Source organism: Colobus angolensis, unplaced genomic scaffold (genome assembly GCF_000951035.1).
Source record: "Colobus angolensis palliatus isolate OR3802 unplaced genomic scaffold, Cang.pa_1.0 Scaffold440, whole genome shotgun sequence".
Taxonomy (NCBI): domain Eukaryota; kingdom Metazoa; phylum Chordata; class Mammalia; order Primates; family Cercopithecidae; genus Colobus; species Colobus angolensis.
Window position 1 is genome coordinate 1,607,941 of NW_012117822.1, and position 22,880 is coordinate 1,630,820.

The 22,880-nt window shown below is 39.6% G+C and overlaps 1 protein-coding gene across 1 annotated transcript in view; it reads left to right on the plus strand.

Moving 5' to 3' along the window:
* Window positions 1-22,077, plus strand: part of RDH10 (retinol dehydrogenase 10 (all-trans)) — a 36,888-nt gene extending 14,811 nt beyond the window's left edge. The window contains exons 5-8 of the mRNA XM_011957436.1: window positions 15,891-15,989; window positions 17,731-17,876; window positions 19,475-19,606; window positions 19,708-22,077. Of these exons, the coding sequence (XP_011812826.1) occupies window positions 15,891-15,989; window positions 17,731-17,876; window positions 19,475-19,606; window positions 19,708-19,831 (501 nt within the window). The 3' untranslated portion in view covers window positions 19,832-22,077. The remainder of the gene's footprint in view (window positions 1-15,890; window positions 15,990-17,730; window positions 17,877-19,474; window positions 19,607-19,707) is intronic.
* The last annotated feature ends 803 nt before the right edge of the window (window positions 22,078-22,880 follow it).

Sequence of the window (22,880 nt, forward strand, 5' to 3'; positions counted from 1 at the left end):
TTTTTTTTTGAGACGGAGTCTGGCTCTGCCGCCCAGGCTGGAGTGCAACTTGCATATTTTTTAAGAGGAACAGAATCTTACCTTGCTATTTCTAAAAGCCAAAGTTTATCTGTAGATCCTTTTTGACCAAAGAGCTGCATTTGGCCTTTATACGTGAGCAGCAAATTGATCCCTGATTAACCAAAAGGGGGAAGCAAAAGCATTTAACTCCAGGCCTTTTATATTCTGAAGAATTTTTGCATGGTAAAGGACTAAATCTGTCAAATAGCTAGTAGGTAATTTACTTCTATTGATATGGTAGTCAGACAAGATAATTGGTAGTTAATTAATAGACCACTTAACTTAAAAGGTTTCACAGTTTTAAAATACTAATTACTGAATTAAGCATTTATCTATATCCAAATGTCTAAAGTCTATTTAGTTAAAATCTATCCAGGAAAAGTAAAAGCCCACCAGCTAGATCTGAGTAATGTAGCACTTAAAGACATTAGTGCTGCGGTTGTACCTAATATCTCATGAATGGTCCCTAATCATTAATGTTTAGGTTCTTATGTGATTTACTGGTTTTTAATCTCACATACTGCATTCCTCTGTTCTCTGGTTACAGAAACCTAGTTTTGTTCAAGGCTTCTTACATTCATTTCTAAAGTATTCATAAAAATACTTGGCTAGTATTTCTTCTTCCTTACCATAATAGGTGTAAGACTAAGTAGTTTATAGAGAGTATTGATTTCCTATCTTAAGATAGCTACTAAACACTTGGAATTCATGGCCTATTTTTAAAAGTCTTCACTAGAACTGGTTTCTGTTATTAAATATATGTCATACGTATAAAAATGTTTGAACTTTAGAAGTACTTTCAATGTCTTAAACAGAGTTGTAAATTGACCTGGGGTCAATTTTATCTTATTCTTGTAGTCACAGTTGAAAACTGAGTAAAACATCTCTTTTGACAGGAACTGCTTGGTACCTGGGACTGTATACCTGTATACACAAAATAGGATCACATGCTCATTGAACTTTGAGTTTCTGTATTTGATACATTACATGCTGGGCCCAAATCTGTTGCTACTAGAAATAAAAATCTATGACATGATAAAATATCACTTTACGTAGCTGGTGTGAATAGGGAACCAGACGTTACATCAGATAAAAAGTTCTCCAACATCTTCAATATGTTCTAATCTGTGTCTGTTTTTCTGTTGTTTAAAAAATACTCCTAAATAACCAATGTCATCATTTCTAACCTAAATGAAAAAAACAGCAGCACTCCCCCCATTGCCAAATCCAGTGTGCAGCTTCGTCTTTCTACAGAATGTGACCCTCTTGACCGTCTCCTTGAAACTCAAGTGCTTTAGCTTCCATGATAAGCCCACTTTGTTGTGCTTCTCTGTGTGCCTTCCGAATCCTTTTAGCCTCCCCACCTCCAACTTGTAATGACTGTTTAGTCTTGTATGCTCAGACCTCTTCTCAGAACCTCCATCTAGCTGGGTAATCTATTTCAGTGGCTTCAACTGTGATCTCTAGGATAGTTCCCAAGTTCACACAACTACCTTGACTGCACCACACATTCTCTTAAAGCAGCATGTCACAAAACTGAACAAATTCCTCTTTGCTCCTTCTTGCATTCTCTGGTCACCAGACTTAGAAACATCAGCATTATCTTCACCTCTCCAGCCTGCACACATTCATGGGTCCCTAAATCCTGACCATTCTCTTGGGCCCCTGTGCTTTGATTGATCCCCCCTTTCCTTTCCTACTTCCTTCTGTGTGCCTCCATCACCTCTTGTGTGGATTCTTGAAAGTGCCTCTGATCTTCTTTTCCTGCGTTCGCTTTTGGGTTTCCAAGCTAGGATCATCTAAGCAGCCTTGAGTTGGTTATTTGCCTGCTTAAAACCCTTATATGACCATATTGCTTACAGCGTGAAGTCCAGGCTCATTAGCATGGCATCCTGGGCCTTCCAAAGCTGATTTCCACCTGCTTTTCCAGGTCCACACCTATTTTATTCCCTCATCTACTGTAAACTTCAGATGGGCTGGACTCCTCACTGTGCCTGGAGAGAGCCTTGCACACACTTATGCTTCACACAAGAGCCTCTGCTTGGCTGTTCTGCCATTTGAGTCCTGTTTTACTTGAAGACGACAGAAGTTAAATAGTTCAGAAAAAAAATCTGTCACCATTCCTGAGAAAAACAAATTCAAAATATTTTCATGTTCACTTAATAATATTTTTATATGTTAAGGTGGCAGTCCCTGTAAAATAGTCATGAAATTCTCGGCTCAGGGAATGGCCCTTTCTTGTTTGATCATGGAGTGAGTTGTGCTATTTATCTCAATTCCTGGAAGGAAGCAAAGTTGGTATTTGTTGTTTTCTGCTTCATTATTTCTACATCCCAGGCTTTATCCATTATCTGCCCAAATAGAAATTAATGTATAAGATATGTCAAAGTGGAAGCATTGTGTAGCCTGTGCTAATGCTAACACTAACACTGACTGAATAGCTTTCTCAAAAAGACTGAATGCAGAGTGCCCCGGCAGAGTCCTTAGCTATTCATTGCAGGATTGGGTCACTACGAACCCTATAGTTTAATACTTAACTGCTCTTACTTTGCTTATTCTCTTCTCTTACATTTGTTTTTACTCTGAACATGCTTCAGATTTTCGAGATCTTTGGCAAATTCTAGTGAATCGATTTTAGTAACTTGAATATATCTAAGCCATGACAATTTGAGAAAATTTAATAGCCTCACTTGAGAGTTAGAAGAATTTTAAGTAGGAAACTCCTTTACATTTAAGTTTTGTCTTGAGTTGAGAAATATTAATAGCAAATTCATCTAAACTTTCTGCTTTAGTTTTTTCAGAAACTAAAATTAAGCCTGTTTCAATGATAATAAGTAGTCTATTTGCATGTGTCTAATTCAGATATCTGCCTATATGGATGAATGTGCAGATGACATGCTATGTTTGCTTGCTTGCTTGTTTTCGTATGCTCAGTAATAAGTAGAAGACATTATTATGGTGGAGTTACAGCCACTGGACCTGGGAAAGTCCTAAATACCTGGGATGTTTTTGGACCCCTAAATTGTACTATGCTGAAGTTCCACTAGGGGGTGTACTGGCAGGGTGGATTTGTATCTTATTTCCTGCACATGGAACCAGTATTTTCCTGAGAGAAAGGGTCTTTTGTAACTAATCTTTGGAGTATGACAAAATCTAATAGTCCTTAAATAGAGAACTATTTCCTGCCTCAGCTGAATGGGTTAAGTTCAATGTTTTGAGCCTGTAACTCCAGAGATCAGATTAAAATGTGTTAATCTTTCTTATCAGAAGTCAGTATAGTAGTTAGGTATTCAAATAACTAACACTTATAGATTCTATCAACTGACCTAGAAGCTCCTTTAGGCTGAGACCCCATATAGACATAATTGGGAAATAACTCAGAAGATGGGGGTTTCTGATTCTTTCTAAAGCCTTCAGAAGGTTTCTAGGTAGCCTTCGGAAGCTTCCCTGTATTGTGAATTATCGTTCTGTTAAGATACCATTGTTCAGAGCCTAGGCTGGCAGAGCATGGCCTTGGGATTCAGTCACATTTGCCTTGAGATACCTGGCTGGCTAGTTTCAGTTACCTGCATCCCTGGGTTTATACAGGCCTATGCCATCCCCGTACTGGAGGGGATGCGAGGGGATGCACACCTTTTCATGTGGTCTGAAGGAATGCTAACATTTTTCACTTGAAGAGCTTCCCCAGTGTATTTCATTCTTGAATTTTTTTTTTTTTTTGTCTTTTTTACTTTATTTGTCAATTCTCTTAAAACTGAAGTTCACACCTGTCAGGGACCATTTTCCTAAATGCTCTGAAACTAAAATGAAGTGAGCCACAGGGGGAAAAAAAATGAATATCCTCTTATAATCATCGTAAAACTTTCAACACTGCAGCAAATGCTGCTAGAATATTTAACAAGTAAGGGCAATTACTGCCACAACCTTGAGTGCTGTCAAATTAGCCCCTTACAATGACAAGCCATTTACAATGAATTCACATTTGGAAACAAAACATTACTTGGTCTGTGAAACTTTCAAAGATCACACAAAAATGTGTGAAAAGTGGCAGTGGTGTTAACATTGTATTTTTTGGTTTGGAAAAAACCACAGGTATTTCTTGTATGCTGCTTGCATAAAATGTGAATTTCTTGCCTTTCCTTCAAATAGGTTAGTACTGGAATTTTTGAATATTAACATAGTGCAGCTTCTTAGTGTTATCCTAAACAATAGGGCTCAAAATAACATGTGTTACTTATGTAAACACAGGGGTATTTTGAGAACAAATGAAACTTAAAATTCAAAGCCTGAATTTTCCCACCTGTAAGTTGTAATTAACATACTGCCCCCTACTGATTTCTTAAGGGTTTTTTACATGGGCTAGTCCTACAGTCTCTTTGGAAAGAGAAGCATAAGGTGTAATGAGTTATTTTTAAATGATTTTGTATTGTATTTTTATTATGTTTGCTGGACTGTTAAAGTGTTGCAATTTTTATTTATAACAGTCATTTTTTGCCTATAGTAAAATGGGACTGAATAAGAAGAATTAGAAAGGAGGTGGTGTTGGAAAGTTTTGTTGTTTTCCAGCGTCATCTAGGACTCGGGATGAAAGGGACTAGGCAGCTGAAGCAACTGCTTAGCAATGTTTTTGAGACTTCTTTTCTTAGGTCAGATACTGTGTTTTAACCGAAAGTATGGTCTGGCACTGCGTGGAGGGCAGGAAGGACTGGGAACCATACATAGTAAGAACCAGGACTTGCAGGAACTTGAGGAAACCTAACCAAAAATAGATAGCACTTATAACAAAAATAGTCTGTAAATATATGCTTAATGAGCCTTGTGCACATTTACTGAACTTTTTTATAGCACTTAAATTTACAAAGCCTTTTCATAAACACTTCTCTCATTTGAGCCTCACAGCAACTCTGAATTAAGTAGAGCCACTATCCTCATGTTTATGGATGAGGAAACAAACCCAGAGAGGTGAAGGGACTTCCCTAAGGTCACTGCCAGGGAAGGAAGAAGCTAGGACCCAAACCCTCAGCCTAGGCTTCCAGGTTAAAGCCTGTACAAATACTTAGCTGTGGGCTACAAGTTCAAAGCTCCTGGTACAGTAGGTAGATTTTCCTATGAGTCACTTATGGGTTTTGCCCTGTGGTATAAGAATTAAGTCTTCAAATGTTGATTTTTTGTTAGCATGGTTAGTTTAGCAATAACTGATTAACCCTAGCTTAATATCCCCAGGAAGCTTGCTCTGTAGATTAGACAAGCATGTAAAATTCCAGCCTGAAGAACCAATACTGTACTAGAATTTTATTACCAAAGCCCAACTTGTGTGTTTCTGGGCCTTTTCTGTACTTTTCCATAGCTTGTATTGGAGAGAGTTATTTCCTTGAGAATAGTGTAGTGCATCCTTGGTCACCCAGCTTCCTTCTTTCTCTTCCTAGTTTGCATATCAGTGTTGACAAACTGGACACAGAAATAGTCACGAATGGAAAGAGCTCTTCTACAAGGACTGGCTGAACAAAGTTCTATTAACAATTGGTACCAAAATATCAGTTAGGTGTGGTTTTAGTTTAGTTCATTTTGTTAGCTTATCTCCTAACAAAATGTAAAACCTTTATTCTGTTATATAATATTCTTATGGGATCAGAATTCCAGATAGCTTCATAAGCTTTGCCTTTGAAATGTTAATCATGAATTTTCCAAATTGTGCACTTTGGGCCACTGGTAGTGTCCAAACTTATGGTCCAAGCATGTGATCTATCAAGGGGTAATTTTTCCCTAAATGAGGCTTACCAGAGTATAAAAGCCTCTATGGTTCACTTGTCCAAGGTACAGTTGGAAAGCTAGTGAGGGAAGTGCTGAGGATGATGGAGTCTGCAGTCCCTGTCTTGAAAGATAAGCCTTCAAAGCCTCTGTGGATGTGGTGGGGAGGATTTGAAGTCTTTTAGGTTTCTTCTTTACAAACTTTGTTCTAATGGGATTGGGTGGTTTGCTCATGCTAAAAATGGATCCAAGGCAAATAGACATAGAGTCAGTCCACAAAGTCCCATGGTCATTCATACTAGGGGCTCTTGAAGTTGATTTGAACCAGACTTTACCTGATAAATGCTCAGGCTCACTCTAGAATCTTGTGCTTGGCTTGTGGTCCCAAGCAGCCGCAGCAGCACAACCTAACTACTGAATCGGAGTCTGCATTTGATTCAGAGCCCAGGTGATTCCTACGTGCATATGTGTCAAAGTTTGAAGAGGAACTACTCTTCCCACTTTTTCAATATTCCATCTCCCCCCTACCCACACACACACACACACACACACACACTATTTTTTTTTTCCTGAGCTAACTAGCCCTTTAGGAATCTTGTACCTAGGAAGATGTCAGACTGCGCACTCTGGGGCCCACTCTGATCTAGGTTTATTTTTTAAATTTTGATTCAGGTCCAGTGTCTGAAAGGAAGAGTCCAGGTGCCCTTTAGCTCATGCTTCCTCTTGGTTGCTCTGCCCAGGGTGGAGTTTTCACAGCTGCCCTAAGCACCGCAGCAGAAAGTCAGGGCTAGCCAGTGAAGAACCGTGTGGTGTTGCTGGATAGTGGAAGGAATGATATCTCATGTATATTTGTTGTCCTTAAAAGGAAGTTTTCTTTTTTCAGTTCTCATAATTTAGTAATAATATTTTAGATGGTTTAACCAGAGTTGTGATTGGTAAGTGATTGGTGTGATCTTCTATTACGTTTCAATATTGTTCCTCTTGAGGTAGCTAGAATATATCAGACTTGTTGGATCAGTATTATTGTCCTTAATTTCATGGTGGAGTGGTGGTTTGAAGTACAGAAACTGCAAGTGATGAAGTTTTGAGTCCAGATTTAAGTTGTTGGCTTTTTTTTTTTTTTTTTTCAATTTTCAGCCCCAAATATATTCCAAACCTAGGAAAATGTCATTACAATATGAGAATGAAAGCTTAAGGGAAAATCGTCACTGGAGTATATGGGACTTCCTTTCCTAATGTACATGTTCTTTCTAGTGAGCAGTTCTCATGTGGGTGATTTTGCCCCCAGGGGACATTGGTAACATCTGGAGACATTTTTCTTGTCAGACTGGTAGAGCTGCTACTGGCATCTAGTGGAGCGAGGTCAGGGATGCTGCTTAAACATCCTTCCATGCATAGGGCAATCCTATGGCTTAAAATTACCCAGCCCCAAATGTAATGGTGCTGAGATTGAGAAACGCTGTTCTAGAGCACTGGTTCTCAAACTCAGCTACAAATGGGAACCACCTGAGGGACGTTGCCTCCTGATGCCTGATTCTCCCATTGGAGATTCTGGTATAACTGGTCTGAGATGCATCCTGAACACCAGGAGGAAAAGCTCCCTAGGTGATTCTAATGTAGCAAACCACTGATTTATAGGAAAGTTGCCATCTGCAATCTTTAAAATCCTTTACGAGGTTCACAAATATTTATTTTTGTTTTTTAACAATGCCTATCCCAGTGTAGGTACCTCATAGACCCTAATACATGTTAAGTGAATTCTAAGTTCTAGCAGTGCATGTTTAAAAACAGAATAATCTCTTGAATATATTTACCCTTCATTTAGGTAAAGATTTAAATTTTTTTAAAGATTTCACAGTAAGCAAACTAGAAAGCAGGGAAGAATTTAAACTATTTACAATTAGGAATTACAGGGGTTGATGATCATGGGCACATTGAGAGCCATGCTGTTGGAACAGGGGCTAGGAAGTCTGCCACTGCAGATGGCCTGAGCAGTGGCTAAGCTCACATGCATGTGTTTATGCGTCATGGAAGTAGTTAACTGGTCACTAGAGCAGAACCGAAGCCTCTGCCCTTTGGAAGATCTGTCTTTATTACAATTTCTAAGATGCAATTTGAGTTTGGGGCAAAGCAAAGAGATTAATGACAGCCTGTTGTTTGGCAAGCTATTTGGCTGCAATTTTGTGGGTTATTTTCATTATTCCATAAAGAGTTATTAAATAAGGGGAGGGGCCTGAGGCTTAAGGAGATCATTGAACACTCATTTGATCATCTAGGGCCCGGCAGGGGAAAGATCGGGGAAAACAGCGTTTCAGAAACAGTGCTGAGCATTCATTGTTTAACACATTGAGCCTCCATGGACTCAAGTAAAACACAGAAAAAGGATGATTGTTTCAAACAAATAATTTGTAATTTTTTTAATAGATAAGAGGCATACATTCAAGTTATGTTAAAAGGCACAGCCGTGACATCATAGAAATACTCAATGAGATTTTTGCTGATCACTCAGTGCTGGCCACTGCACTAATGGAGTTGATCCCTTATTGAGTCATTTACGAGAGTCTTAGGCAAATAATACCTCAGCATTACCTCAGTATTTGGGGTGTGTGGTAGGAGTTGGAAAAATAATTGTTGAATATAAATCGTAACATATTTGAGATGAAAAAACTTTGGAGATCTCCTCTTTTGTCTCACAAATGAGTTCAGTCAAGATCCAGAGAGGTCAAGTAACAAAAGGAAGGTTAAGTAATGGCAGTCAGGACCAAGTGGGTTTCTGGATTCCAAAGGCCAGTGTATTTTACAGACAAATTGAGTTTTAAGTCACCTTATTTCTGGTATTTCTGCATAGTGAGCTCTAAAATGTAAGGGAATGTTGATATCTGAGTTGCTGCCTTGAGGTAAATTCATCCTATCCTTTAACAGTGTGAAGACAAGTTAATGAAGCATTTATTTTTGCTGAATAATTAATGGTGTCATCATCAAGGTGTTCATTTGAAAAGCCTGGCTCTTTTATTAGCTTCTTGGTTGCAGGGCAACTGTAGGAGTATTCTTGTGCATGTGCGTTGAGTACTAACTGCTGATTCTGTTCAAATGTTACGCTAATCCCTGTGGCCTCACAATAATACATGTTTTTAAAAGGATAGATTTAACATTGGCGCAAATTTGACTATTATGACATGTTCTTTAGTCTCTCCTGTATTATCTAAAGAGTGAATGTTTTGTCTCAATGTGATAGAAATTAAGATGAACATTTTGTTAAGTCTGAGAGAGTAGTTCCAGGCTTAATATCTTGGGGCTCTGTTGCACAGTTGGTCAGGAGCCCTTTCTGTCTCTACAAACATACCCAAGTAGGAAAAAGAGGCTATTATGCAACAACATATGCATGTTAGAATTTCTGTTGTCAGCTGCAGCTAGAATATTTAAAGTTGGTACTGCTAGCAAATACAGATGTAGGTTTTACTTCCTAATTAAAGATATAATTTTGTAATGAAGATTTTTTTTTCAAATAATACTTTCTACGGTCAAAGTAAAATGTCTAAAGTTTGGTCAGTATACTTAATAAATAGATACCTTTAGAGGTACTTTAGCCATATTTTCCTTACCCAGGTGAGCTGGTAGTATGTCACCATTTTACATTTTTGAACACACGAATGATGTATTCTGTTAACTTTAACACAGCTCACTGTATTTTAAGCACCTTCAGGCATGATAGGATGTATGGTCCCCTTTGGAAGTGAATGCCTACTCTTTCTTGGATGTTCAAATAAAAGATAAACACTTCAAAACGATTCTTTTAAAAGATGGCTTTTTTGAATTGATCACAGGACAATGAATAAAACATTGTGAGGCTACAGGGACTAGTGGAACATTTCAGCAACATCAGCAGTTAGTACTTACCACATGCACAAGAATACTCCTACAGTTGCCCCGCAAAAGTTTGTGTTTTTGAATCATTTTCCAGGAACAGTGACTGAGTTCTCAGAGAAGAGCGCCACCAGATGTCATTTTAGCCTTGTAAATAAGTGGGAGAGTGTTCCTTTGTGATTCTGATAAAGATAAGTTAACTCTGGCAGCTGCACAGGCAGGCAGAAGGGGTGGAACAGTAGAGGAAAGTTGCCCAGCCATGTGATGGGTGCCGTAAGCATTTCCGGTCAGACGTTCTTTGTTCAGTGGAGTCTTGATGGTGTTCTTTTTTATTCAAAGTTTATATCATGCTAATATTTGGAAATTCTGAAAAAACTTAAGCATACGTGAGAAAACTGTACTGTGCTGGTGGTGGTCACCTTTCTCCCAGCGTTATATGATTTATGGTCCTCTTTGGAAATGAATGTCTACTCTCTTTCTTGGATTTCAAATAAGAGATAAACATTTCAAAACCATTCTTTTAAAAGATACCTTCTCTTGAATTGATCACAGGACAGTCGTGTATGTGCACAAAAATAATGAGGCCTTCTCCTATGGTGAGAAATTAACTTTGCTTTTCTCTTAGTGCTCAGGAACCTAGAATTGCTTACAAATATGGAAAACACATTCTGTTGTACCTACACCTTTAAAATGTCATCAGTCTCAGAATTTCAAGAGTCAGACTTTGCCGGATACCACATTTCTTCACATTGACTTTTGTTCCACTTTAGGCTAATTTGTCCTGACACTGCAGCTGCAGGCTCTGGGCTACACAGTCTGTCATTAAGAGTACCAGTAATGGTCTGGAGAGTCGGAGCTGTTGGAAGTTAATTTGGCGTAAACTGTACTTTAAAAGATTTCTCGAGCTATGACATGTCATGTCTATGTGCACTTACTTACACGTCTGTTTAAGAAGTTCTTGCTTATATCACAAATGTGACCTTTACAGTTATCTTTCAACGTGCCCAGTGCTTTGAAGAGGAGCCCTGAGGAGCTAAGGAGATATTAGACTTGTTAAGCATATTTCATAGGAATGTCAGTGTCCGTTTGAATGTCCTTCCTTTTTTTTTTTTTTTTTTTAATCACACAGCAACCCCGTCAGCTGGTAGCAGATTATGATATTGGAATCTTGTGATCAAAATAATCGTGGTAATCAAAGTTCTAGCTCTACACTTAATAGACAAAGTCAGTTATTAAAAGTTTTCTCTTTTGCAGATAAGAAAATCCCTAGGCCCCTTCCAACTCTAAATTCTGCAGACTTCTTGGTTCACATATTGGTTACTGACTTTGAGACCCCCCCCGCTAGATCAAGAGTCAACCATATTTTCCTGCAGAAGAACTTGATGTCTTCTTCTGTTTTTTAGACAGGCAAGAGGACACTGCAATACAGTGCAATTCTCTGACTTACAGTTAGCATCTAGCAAACCTTGCCAACCAGCATGGGTACCAGCTCACTCCGGAGACTGATCACATGTACTGCATTTGGAGACCCCTTTACTAGATGATAACTCCTGATCTATCCATCCTTATAGTTGGTATAACTCAGCAGTCCTATTGGTCAGCAAATTATCTGTGCTGCCCTCTCAGATCCGCCCATGCCTCACAGGCATTAATTTATACTGAAGCCGTTTGGCTGTGTGTTTCAGATTTGCCCTTTATGTTCTTCTGACGACTCTTTGAGACAAAGTTAAAGATTATGAACCTTAGCTTGAACTGACTGGTGTCATGGCAACTAGCACTTCACCTTTTGCTGGTCTCTACCTCATACATGCTACAATATTTGTGCACATTAATAATTCATTGCAAAGTGCCAGATTTCTTTGTGCTGTCAAGCAGTGTCAAGGACAGAATATGCTGTGCTATCTCAAATGTCATCTACCAGACTGTTGAGGGCAAGAGTAATTAGAAAAGAAAACTAGTCAGGTTACTTGGGAAAATTCCTGAAAATGTGATGCTTTCTAGTCACCCAACTATAGCATTTTTCTTGCAAAGTATGGAATAGAATTCATGTTGATCAAAGTTTGTTTAATAATGCACCCCAGACATAAGGCAGGAGTTTGGAGTAATTGCTCGCCTCTATTCAGGCAGCAAAGGAAATGATTAACAGCCTTCGTGCTCAGTCACGTGTACTGGGCTCCAGCGGGAACCTGAGCACAGGCTTAAAAGAAACCCGAGTGGTCCTCATGTGGGTGCTCCTACCCCAAGCCTGCCTTTGCCCGACACAGAGCAGAGCTGAGTAAATGTTTGACACCAGCTTTAGAAACAAGCTGTCTGGGATCTCAGGCTGATTAGCGGCCCTAGATAGCTTTCTTCACCTCTCAGTTCCCTCCGCGCAGCTCTTTGGTGGTTGTTGACGCTGTGAGTGGTTGTTATAGTAATTGCAGTGTTGCCTATAATTAATGAGCCTTTCAAATAAAGAATATGGATCTTTGTCTTAAAATGTAGAAAATGCAAAGATACGTTGGATTTAATTTATACAGAAGGCCAAATTTGTCCTTGATTAGGCAAAGAAATCACATTTTAAACTGAACATTGACCCACCTGTGCTTTACAAAGCAAAGCAATCTCCCTCTCAAAAGAAAGCTTCATATTACAACAAGCCAATCTGTGTCATACTTTACTCTTTAAAATTGGAATGTATTTCCCCAAATGTTTATAGCCCACAATTGGAAAAGATTTTTTTCACATAGCCATATCTGGATTGTTTGGTTTCTCTTTCTCTTCCTTCTTCTCTCTTCCCGCCTCCTCTCTTTCTCTCTCTCTCTCTGTCCCCCTTGCCCTTTTTTGTTTCCTTTTCCTTTAAACCTGTAGCTTAACTCTTCTTCAAACAATTTGGGGGTGGGGGGAGGGTCCCACAGGGGGAAATGTGTCCCCAAATCACATTTTTTAGAATATGCAGCCATAGTACCCTCCTTATGGAGAAACTGGAACTATTTTATATAACTTAATACCACCAGATTCATTTCAGGGCAAGATGGGTAGGGGACATTAATCAGTTTCAGAACCTTGCAACAAATTACACTTAAAGAACAGTTAGGAACTTGTTAATCTTCTGTCACCTACCTTGATGTGGTGCTGGAGATCTGGATTAGTCATTTAACACCTGCAGGCAAGACCAGAGCACATGAATACAGGGAAGTCATTAGAGCCAACCTGCTATGATGTCTGAGTTTCTAGTCAGACCCAGCCGCTGGCTCGAGTTAGAGTGGGCATGTGAGTGAGTGATTCAGATTTGTCAGGTAACCAAGTACATGCCCGGCTAACTTTTTGTATTTTTTGTAGAGTCAGGGTTTCACAGTGTTTCCTAGGGTGGTCTTGAACTCCTGGGCTCAAGTGAACCTCCTGCCTTAGCCTCCTGCAAAGCTTGGGGATTACAAGTGTGAGCCACTGTGCCCAGCTGTTTTCTAGTTTACATTGGAATACATAAACTCCATTGTGATGTTACTTTTTTTCAATTCTGTGATATAATACCCATGTATAAATTATAGAGCCTAAAGTTGAACCCATAATAACCTGAAGTACCAGTTTTTGACTTTTTTTGGTAACAGATCAAAATAATAATTACTGTCATAATTACTCTTTCTGTTTTTACTACTACAAAGAAATACAATCAAGCTGAAACATGTGTCTCTCTTCCTCAGCACTGTACTTGGGCAATGCAGTAATAAGGAGTGGGTTCACTTGCTGTATTAGTCTGTTCTCATACTGCCATACAGAAATACGTGAGACTGGGTAATTTACAAAGAAAAGAAGTCTAATTGGCTCATGGTTCTGCAGTCTGTACAGGAAGCATAGAGGCTTCTGCTCCATTTCTGGGGAAGCCTCAGGGAGCTTTCAATCATCGTAGAAGGCAAAGGGGGTACAGCAGTAAACACTGCGGAAGCAGGAGGAAGTGAGGGGGTGTGTGGGGGTGGGGGCTGCACACATTTTAACAACCCGATCTCACAAGAACTCACTCATTATCACTAGAGCAGCACCAGGAAATGGTCCTGAACCATACATGAACGATCACTCCCATGGTCCACTTACCTCCCACCAGTCCATACCTCTGACATTGGGGATTATAGTTGACATGAGATTTGGGTAGGGGCACAGATCCAAACCGTATCACTAGCTCTCCTCCACAGTGCCTGTCTCTGTGTAGCAAAGGAATTTTCCCTTAATATTTGGAAGATTGATCTGGGTCTTCCAGCTTAGTCTGGAACAGTCAGACAAATAAGTATAAGACAATCAAAATCAAAACACTATAAAACATACAATCATATTAAGGTGAATGGTACTGACTATACGTCTTACAGAAATATAGACAAAGTCAGGCTGACCTAGAATAATATTAGATAAAGGTTTAACACCCTAACTACTTTCAATAAAGAATTATTAGGAGACTCCAGTGACATAAAGCACTTTAAAAAGTATGAGAGACTATATAAATATGTGATGAATATTACACTTTGATTTACATAGGAAGGGTCTGGGATAGATTATCAGAAGAGTTCCTGGGTCAAATGACACAGGTGAGAATAAGCATTTCATGGGTACTGATGAGGAAACTCAAACGGTGTGAGTTGGGACTGGGGTGCTGCATGATGACTGGGGAAGACCTTGGGATACTTCACAAAAATTCATGTGGCATCTCTATGAATAATTGATGGGAGCATAGAAAAACATCAGAATTAATGGAATTGCTGTTTTCAATCTTTACACACAAAAATTATAACAAATTAGATAGGGTCAAGGGCAGTGGCTCATGCCTATAATCCCAGTACTTTAGGAGGCCGAGATGGGAGGATCACTTGAGCCCAGGAGTTCAAGACTGGCCTGGGCAACATAGTGAGATCCCTTCTCTACAAAAAATTAAAAATTAGCTGGGCATGGTGACATGCATCTGTAGTCCCAGCTACTCGGGAGGCTGAGGCAGAAGGATCACTTGAGCCCAGGAGTTCGAGGCTATGATTATGCCATTGCACTCCAACCTGGGCAACACTGCAAAACCCTGTCCCCCACCCCACCCCCACCCCCCCAAAAAAACCCACAAACCCAAATTAGGTTTCATGCAAAAACTCAGTGATACCTTAGCCAGTAAATCCTCTGAGAAGGGAATGCAGCTCTTCCTTAAGTCTGCTCTGTAGTGTTTGGTTGTGTGGGTTTTTTTAACTTCATAAATCATGGGAAGCTGTGCTGGCAGTAGGAGATAACTCAGCAGTAGACAGATTGCTCTTCGCTGCTTTCTTTTAAGAAGCAGGTTATAAAGCTGTTGGGAGCCTGGTAGAGTAGTTAATAGATCATTGTAAGCAATTTGAAGTAATTTTTTTTTTTTTTTTGTCTGATACAGCCTTGCATTTTGAAGACAACTGAGCTAGAAAGAAAAGAGTTTAGTGAGTAAGAAATCAGCGCCGCCTCTGATTTTGTGCCACCTCTGGCACACGTTCCAGGGCCTCTGGGTCCCCCACCCTGGAACGTGTGCCACACTCTGCCTCACTGTGTGGCCAGTCACCTGCATCTGTGGCAGAGTCCTTGCAATGAAACCCACGTTGGAATGTGACTGTTCAGAATGATACACGTTCTTGTCAGTGTACAGTTGGCATTATAATATGTTTTTCACAAAAATAGTTCTATAATTTACCCTGTTTTTTACATCCTAAAATACTTTGTCTCCTGCTAGTTCACTTTGGTGGTAAGCCTTGGGATTCCAGAGCACACTGCTGGAGTATCTCTTCATTGATGGGTCTATTACTATGTAGACATCACCATAAGGCACACATTAATACAAGGCAATGTTTGTAGTAGGCTGTGGTCCCTCCCAAACCATGAGATAGCTGCATTGAAGTGTCATGAGCAGAAACAAATCTCTGGCTTGGGAGTACTTTAAATTAGCAGATAACTGTCACTTGAAAGGTGAACCTTCTGCCAATGGCTCTCTTTTCATCTCTAGACACTGTCCACAAAAGCTCTTACATTACAGTCTTGTCGGTCATGACTTATAATAGGCCTGCCATGCTGATGATACAGTGCTAAGCTAACCAGACAATTAAAAGATCTTTTTGATAAACGTAAAATATTTTTCAAGGAATTGGGAAATGTAACATCATGTGAATAAAAATTTGTTTTGTGATCTTGGATTGGGTTTTAGATGAAATTCATGATGTCAGTTCTAAAACTTGAATCTAACTTTGTTTCAGACCACTAAGGCTTTTCTTCCTACGATGCTGGAGATTAATCATGGTCATATTGTGACAGTTGCAAGTTCCTTGGGATTGTTCAGTACTGCCGGAGTTGAGGTTTGTCAGATATATAGCATTTCTTTCATTCAATCTGTTTATCCTGTGATAAGTACATCAGAACCTCCAGGAGAGCACCTGCTGCCCCTCCATTCATGAAAGCTGCACAAAAGCACTCTGCATGTGTGCTGCGTGTAGGATGTAGGATAGATGTTCCACAGGAACCCAGGGCCAGCCACCGGAAGGGAATTCTAAGTCAGGTGTGGTGGCGCACACCTGTAGTCCTAGCTACTTGGGAGGCTGAGGTGGGAGAATCGCTTGAGCCCAGGTGTTCAAGACTGCAGTGAGCTATGATGGCACGACTGCACTTCAGCCTGGGAGACAGAGCAAGACCCTGTCTCTAAAACAAAATGAAAAAAGGGAATGGACTTCTGCCTCTTCTGCCATAAAATCTCTTACACTAGTTTGACAAAGCAGCAGCAACAAGAAAAGTATATGGGCCAGCCCTCAGTGTGCCCATTTTTATTAGCAGCTTCGCTTGACGATGACAGGAGGCACAGGGCCAAGAATAGAACCATGGAAGGCTGCGGGGAACAGAAGAATGAGGCCAGAGGTTCACATTTGGTTGTGGTCACCTTGCCAAAACTGAGCTATCTTGTATTAATTAGCCCATCAGATGAGGTGGTCAGGTATCCTGCATTGTAAGTTTGTAGAATTGTAGAACTGGATTTCATCAAACCCTGTTCTTCACGATATTCAGATGATAAAGCATGAGTATGTATATTGTTCTATCCTGTTTGTCCTCTGCATGCTTGTAAAACTGAAAACATCACTCCATGCAAATATGCAAAAGGACACATTATTTAAATAGCACCCATATCAAGGGATTCCATTTCTAAAGTTGGGCCATGGACAATAACTTTTTTCCTATATTGTGTGCCCTTAGGTTAAGTTCTAGTTTAAGATTACAAGGCATGGTTATCATTTTCATTTTAACTTCACCATACAAAGAAAGTCAAATCATAACAATTTATAGGCTAAGCTAGATTTGCCTTTATTCTTCTTGCATTAATTTAAACAAACTGGTTTTTCTTTCTCCTTTACTGAACAAGAGACCATTTGTAAATTTTCCAGACACTTCAAAGTGAACCTCTCTCCATTTTAACTTCAGCTTTGTTAGCTTGTTAGCTTTCATAGAATCCTTTATGGTAACTTCCCCAAAGTAATATGATACTTAGTTGATGTGACAAAAAGCATTCATCTGTTTCTGCTGTTGCTTTGAAAATATTATTTCTGCACTGAACCACATCAGGTATCTGTCTGTGTTTTTTTTCTTTCTTTCTTTCTTTTTTTTTTTTGAGATGGAGTCTCACTCTTATCGCGCAGGCTGGAGTGCAGTGGCATGATCTCGGCTAATTACAACCTCCACCTCCCAGGTTCAAGCAATTCTCCTGCCTCAGCCTCCTGAGTAGCTGGGACTACAGGCACATGCCCACCATGCCCAGCTAATTTTTGTATTTTTAGTAGAGGCGGGGTTTCACCATTTTGGCCAGGCTGGTCTTGAACTCCTGACCTCAAATGATCCAGCCACCTTGGCCTCCCAAAGTGCTGGGATTACAGGCGTGAGCCACCGCGCCCAGCCAGGTATCTGTTTTTTAAAATGATTTCCTTTTCTTTGTGTAGTCACCTGTAACCCTATGTATTAGACATCCAACCATAGTAATAGGACCAGGGAGGCTTCAGTTTGGTTGGGGATGGGGCATATGCTTAGTATTTCTGCTTTCTCCCCTCTTTAACTCAGGATTACTGTGCCAGTAAATTTGGAGTTGTGGGTTTTCATGAATCCCTGAGCCATGAACTAAAGGCTGCTGAAAAGGATGGAATTAAAACAACTTTGGTTTGCCCTTATCTCGTAGACACTGGCATGTTCCGAGGCTGCCGAATCAGGTCAGTGAGAACCTATATTATTACTGATAAAAAGAATAATATTGGGAGAATATGTGGAATTGGACTTTCAAATATAGCCTTGTATTTTAACTATCATTTGACAATCTGTGGCTTTCATCGGTCAAGATTCAGTTTGTAAAATTGGTGTATAAGATTGGCAAGGGAGAGACTGGTGCCACACTGATACTAATTTGCAGAAATCCAGAATCATCAGATAGGAAATGGCTTCTCTGTAAAGAGAAAACATAGATATCCAGTCTTTTCCTTAGAAGCTCATCTTTTGGAGTTACTTTGTTTCTTTAATATTGGTATTGGTAGATAGGGATTCCAGAAGAAAATTCTTTCATGTGACTTGGGTCTGGATGTGAAACAATGTCACTGTCACAGAGATGAACGTGCCTTTCTTCTGAAAAGACCATTGAATATTACACTCCAGATTTGGAAACGTCCTTTTTGCAGCAAGCGTATGTAACTAGATTCACTCTGGCAGAATGAGAAGAACCATTTAGATGTACTGAAAAATGAAATAAAATACCCACACACATAGAAAGGAGGCATGTGGGAATATAAATGTCAAGTTACATCTGACTTGAGCTCAGCAGAATAAACAAAACCGTGAATCATTAAGAGGATGCTTGTGAAGACACGCTTACTTTGAAATCTTTGCTTGGGTGAATTTGAAAGGCAAAGGAAGATAACCAAATCAGTTCCCTGTTGGTTGGGGGCCATTCTTAACGTGTACTGAACTGAACAAGCAGCAAAATAGGTGGAAGGTGATTTGAATCACTCCAAAGTCAGGGTGACTCCAAGTCTGAACTGGAAAATGGACTCCAGCTCTGCCTCTTATCCCACACACGTGTGTGTTTGTGTGAACGTGTGTGTGTGTGTTGGTGGTTTGTGATGTTTTGTTTGGTTTTCCTCTTATGTACTTGGGAAACAGTTGCTGAGGGTCTTGCAGAGCTCTGTTTCCTCCAGTGTAGCATAGCAGCAGGTGCAGGGGTCCAAAACTATGGTGGCAAAATGAAGAATGAAAGGAATAAATTGCACACCATCATTCCAACATGTAACCTAGTGAATTAAACTGAAGGTAGGATGTCTATATGCCCTTCATTTCAGGGGCCCCTAGAGAATATACTTTAGCTTTCCCTCTTCCAGCATCCTGGAAAGTAGATACCTGGCCTTCCTTTCACTTTGAAAGCTTACGCCCTCGTTTTGACTACACCTAATACTAAAAGCTTGGCATCTTGCTTGGGATTAGTGTTTGCTATGCCAAGCACCCTCTCCTCTTTCTATTGAAAGCAAAACATAGGAAAATAATTTGAAATACATTTTAAGGCATCTTAAAAACATGACTTTTTCATCTTATGGAAAAGCAGACCAATTTTACTTTTTTTCCCCCAACTTGTTTTCTAGACTGTGCCAATAAAATGTGTTCATAGTAGGAAAATTTGGAAAATACAGAAAAGCACTATGAAGAAAACAAAATGTACCCAAAATCCCATCACTCAGATAACGTCACTGTTAATGTTTTGATATGTATTTCCAGTCTTTTCTATTGTGTTAATTCTTCATTTTGTTTTCGAATAAATAACTTTCAGGAAAGAAATTGAGCCTTTTCTGCCACCTCTGAAGCCTGATTACTGTGTGAAGCAGGCCATGAAGGCCATCCTCACTGACCAGCCCATGATCTGCACCCCTCGCCTCATGTACATCGTGACCTTCATGAAGAGGTAACTGGGAGGGTTCCTTCACTGACCGGGTCTCTCCATGCCTGCCGGATGTCTTAGTTGAAACTTCAAGTTTGCTAACAGCTGTGACTTTCCTTTTTCAGCATCCTCCCATTTGAAGCAGTTGTGTGCATGTATCGATTCCTAGGAGCGGACAAGTGTATGTACCCCTTTATTGCTCAAAGAAAGCAAGCCACGAACAATAATGAAGCAAAAAATGGAATCTAAGAATCTTTTTGTATGGAATATTACTTCTATCAGAAGATGATCCAGATGTTTCAGTCCAATGCACATCAGCATTGCTGACATTTTATGGATTCTAAACTTGTGTTGTTTCTTTTTTTAATCAACTTTTTTAAAAAATAAAGTGTAAATTAACCGACTAGAGTACTTGGAAAATGTGATCGGTAAAAGTGAACTTAGGTTGTTGCCAACAGGGTCCTTTTAGGCAGAACCCAAAAACCAGTCAAATCTTTAGAGAAGCACTGTGTGACATCTTCAGGTTACCATTATTTTTTTAATGAGCAGGAAGTCTAGAAATGATAACTAGACTGTATATTTCATGTGTGTGATTTTTCAGAATTCCTATAGAGTTTACTCATTCTTGTTATTAAACTCCAGCCAGCTGACATCTTCGCAGTTTCAAGGACTGATAGTGCTATATTTTCTCATGTTTTCTAAGTTTCCGTTTTGCAAGGCCTAGGTGGCTTTTTCATGGTGTTTGTACGTTTAGCTCTTTTGAAAAGGAACTTTGAAATCTGCATCAACTGAAGTAAATGATGTCTGAGTATTACAGTAAAGGTGACCAAGTCTCTTTCTTAAAGTCACAATGACTAAAGTATTAGCTGAATTTTTTTTTTTTTTTTTTTTTTTTTTTGAGACAGAGTCTCGCTCGCTCTGTACCAGGCTGGAATGCAGTAGCACAATCTCGGCTCACTGCAGTCTCTGCCCCGCGGGTTCAAGTGATTCTCCTGCCTCAGTCTCCACGCCTCCATGCCCAGCTAATTTTTATATTTTTAGTGGAGATGGGGTTTCACCGTGTTGGTCACGATTGTCTCCATCTCTTGACATCGTGATCTGCCCGTCTCAGCCTCCCAAAGTGCTGGGATTACAGGCATGAGCCACTGCACCCAGCCTTGAATTTTTAATTTTATCTCTGAAATACTTCATTAAGTGTCTGGAGACCTAATTATCCTAAAAGATCATCCATTTTCTACCTATGAATTTTGCTGCATACAGAAAGTGCCCTTTCCTCAGGAAGTTGCTGTGTTTCGTTTCTTTGGATGGACTCTTACCTAGAATACATAGCAGCTCTGCAAAGAAACAGTTTTTAAAAATGGGAACTTCTACATTGAAAAGTCCCCATTTTTGTGCCAACTATGATGAGTGAGAGGGAGAAATCTTATTCTATGGCATATGTATGGAAAGGTGTAAAGATTCTTTTGAAAGTTTTATTCACGTTGTAGAACAGCAAATGACATTTTTACAGTATTTTTTTGTAAAGCAAACTATTTTGTGCCTTGAATTTGGTATATGTGTATTAGTGAAACATTGTAAAAGTGAACTTCTACCTCTGTATCTAAATGTATACCATCCACTTGTAAATTACTATAAACTATTATGTGATTGCTTTTTTTTTTTTTTTTAGAATGTCTTCTTTAAATAGTGGCCAATGTTTAAGGCTATTAAAATAAGCCAACTTTTACTAATTGGGGAGTTTTATAAATGACTGATTAAATTTAAAGAATTAACTTACATGCAACTGTGTGATTATTAGTTATCAGCAGTGTTGTAAGGAAAATTATTGTGTTCTTTTTTAATGATCATTATCCCACTTTAGGTAAAGAAAAATGTTGGAATGGAATAGTGTTGGGAAACAGACATTAACAACCTAGGGTGCCTGCACTTAAATAGCCAATGTTACCGTCCCTAGATTAGATACTTGATTAAGGGCTTGTTCGTACCAAAAGTGGGGAAACAATCCGTGACCTGTGTTTTAGTTTGGCTGTACCACAGATCAAATCTGCACTGTGTCTCCATAGGAAAGGCCCTGCTGTGTGCTAATGTTCCCAATGCAGGACTTGAGGAAGAGCTCTGTTACATGTTTCCATTTCTCTTTATAAAAGATAACCAGATCTTGTGGCCTTTATAACAATGGAGGCACTGGCTGCCTCTTAATTTTCAATCATGGACCTAAATAAGTACTCTGAAGTAGTCTCAGCAGTGCCAGGTGGGGACAGATATACTCAGAGGTTATCCAGGTCTGCCTCCCAGCGAGCCTGGAGTACAACAGACCCTCCTAGAGAAATCTGTTGTAATTTAACAACCCACTTATCCACCTTAAAACTGAGGAAAGTCTTCTTTACATCTAATTTTATTCTTGTGTGTTTTAACTTAAACCTTTGTCTATTTTTGTTTATTATTGCCCTTATAAAGGTGTCTATCTCCAAGTTCAATAAACCTAATTCATTTAACTTTTTTGTAGAAGTCTTACATTCCCATGTCCCAGCCCAGTTCAGTCACTTCTGTGGCACTTCCTTGAATGTTGTCCAAATTCTCCCTCCCATCTTCAGCTGTGGAGTTTGGAAAGGGATACAGTTAATGCAGGTTTAGAACTATGGAATTCCTGCAAGTTGCATTTCTTCATCCCAATATCATGTTCTTACTAATGCTATGTTGCTGATTGTGTGTGTGATTATTTCTAAACATGAAATCTCTTCTAGACAGGTCTGCCTCTGTGTGTTGATCACTTATGTAATTGCCAAGGTTGCTTTTCTGGCTGGTTATTTATCTACACCTACCCCCACCCCTTAACATGAATGCTGACTCTGAATATATTCTCTTTTTTGTCATCTGGCCCATTCATGTGGGCGTTCAGGGCCACTGGACTCAAGGCTGATCCCCTAAGGAGCACCACCCCCAGCTCATACTGGCACTCTCCCTTTCTCTAACTTTTCAACCAATTTAATGATAATTACATTGAGTGGGACCCAGGACTCCAAAGTTTTGAAGCCAGCAAAGATAAATTCCAACTATTGTTTCCCCCTTGATCTACCAGGTCTGCTGCTCTGTCACAAAAGATTAGCCTGACAGGATTGAGCTACGTAAAGCCAGGCTGGGTTTGTATGTGTGTGGGGGGGGGTGCGTGTGGTGCATGTATGCGTTTGGTATCCTGTTTCCTTAGAAGGCTATAGCTTTCAAATTTTCTCAAAATGTTTTCCAACTGGCAGAAACAATTCTAAATTGACGTTGACCTGAATCTTGGAAATTTGCTTTT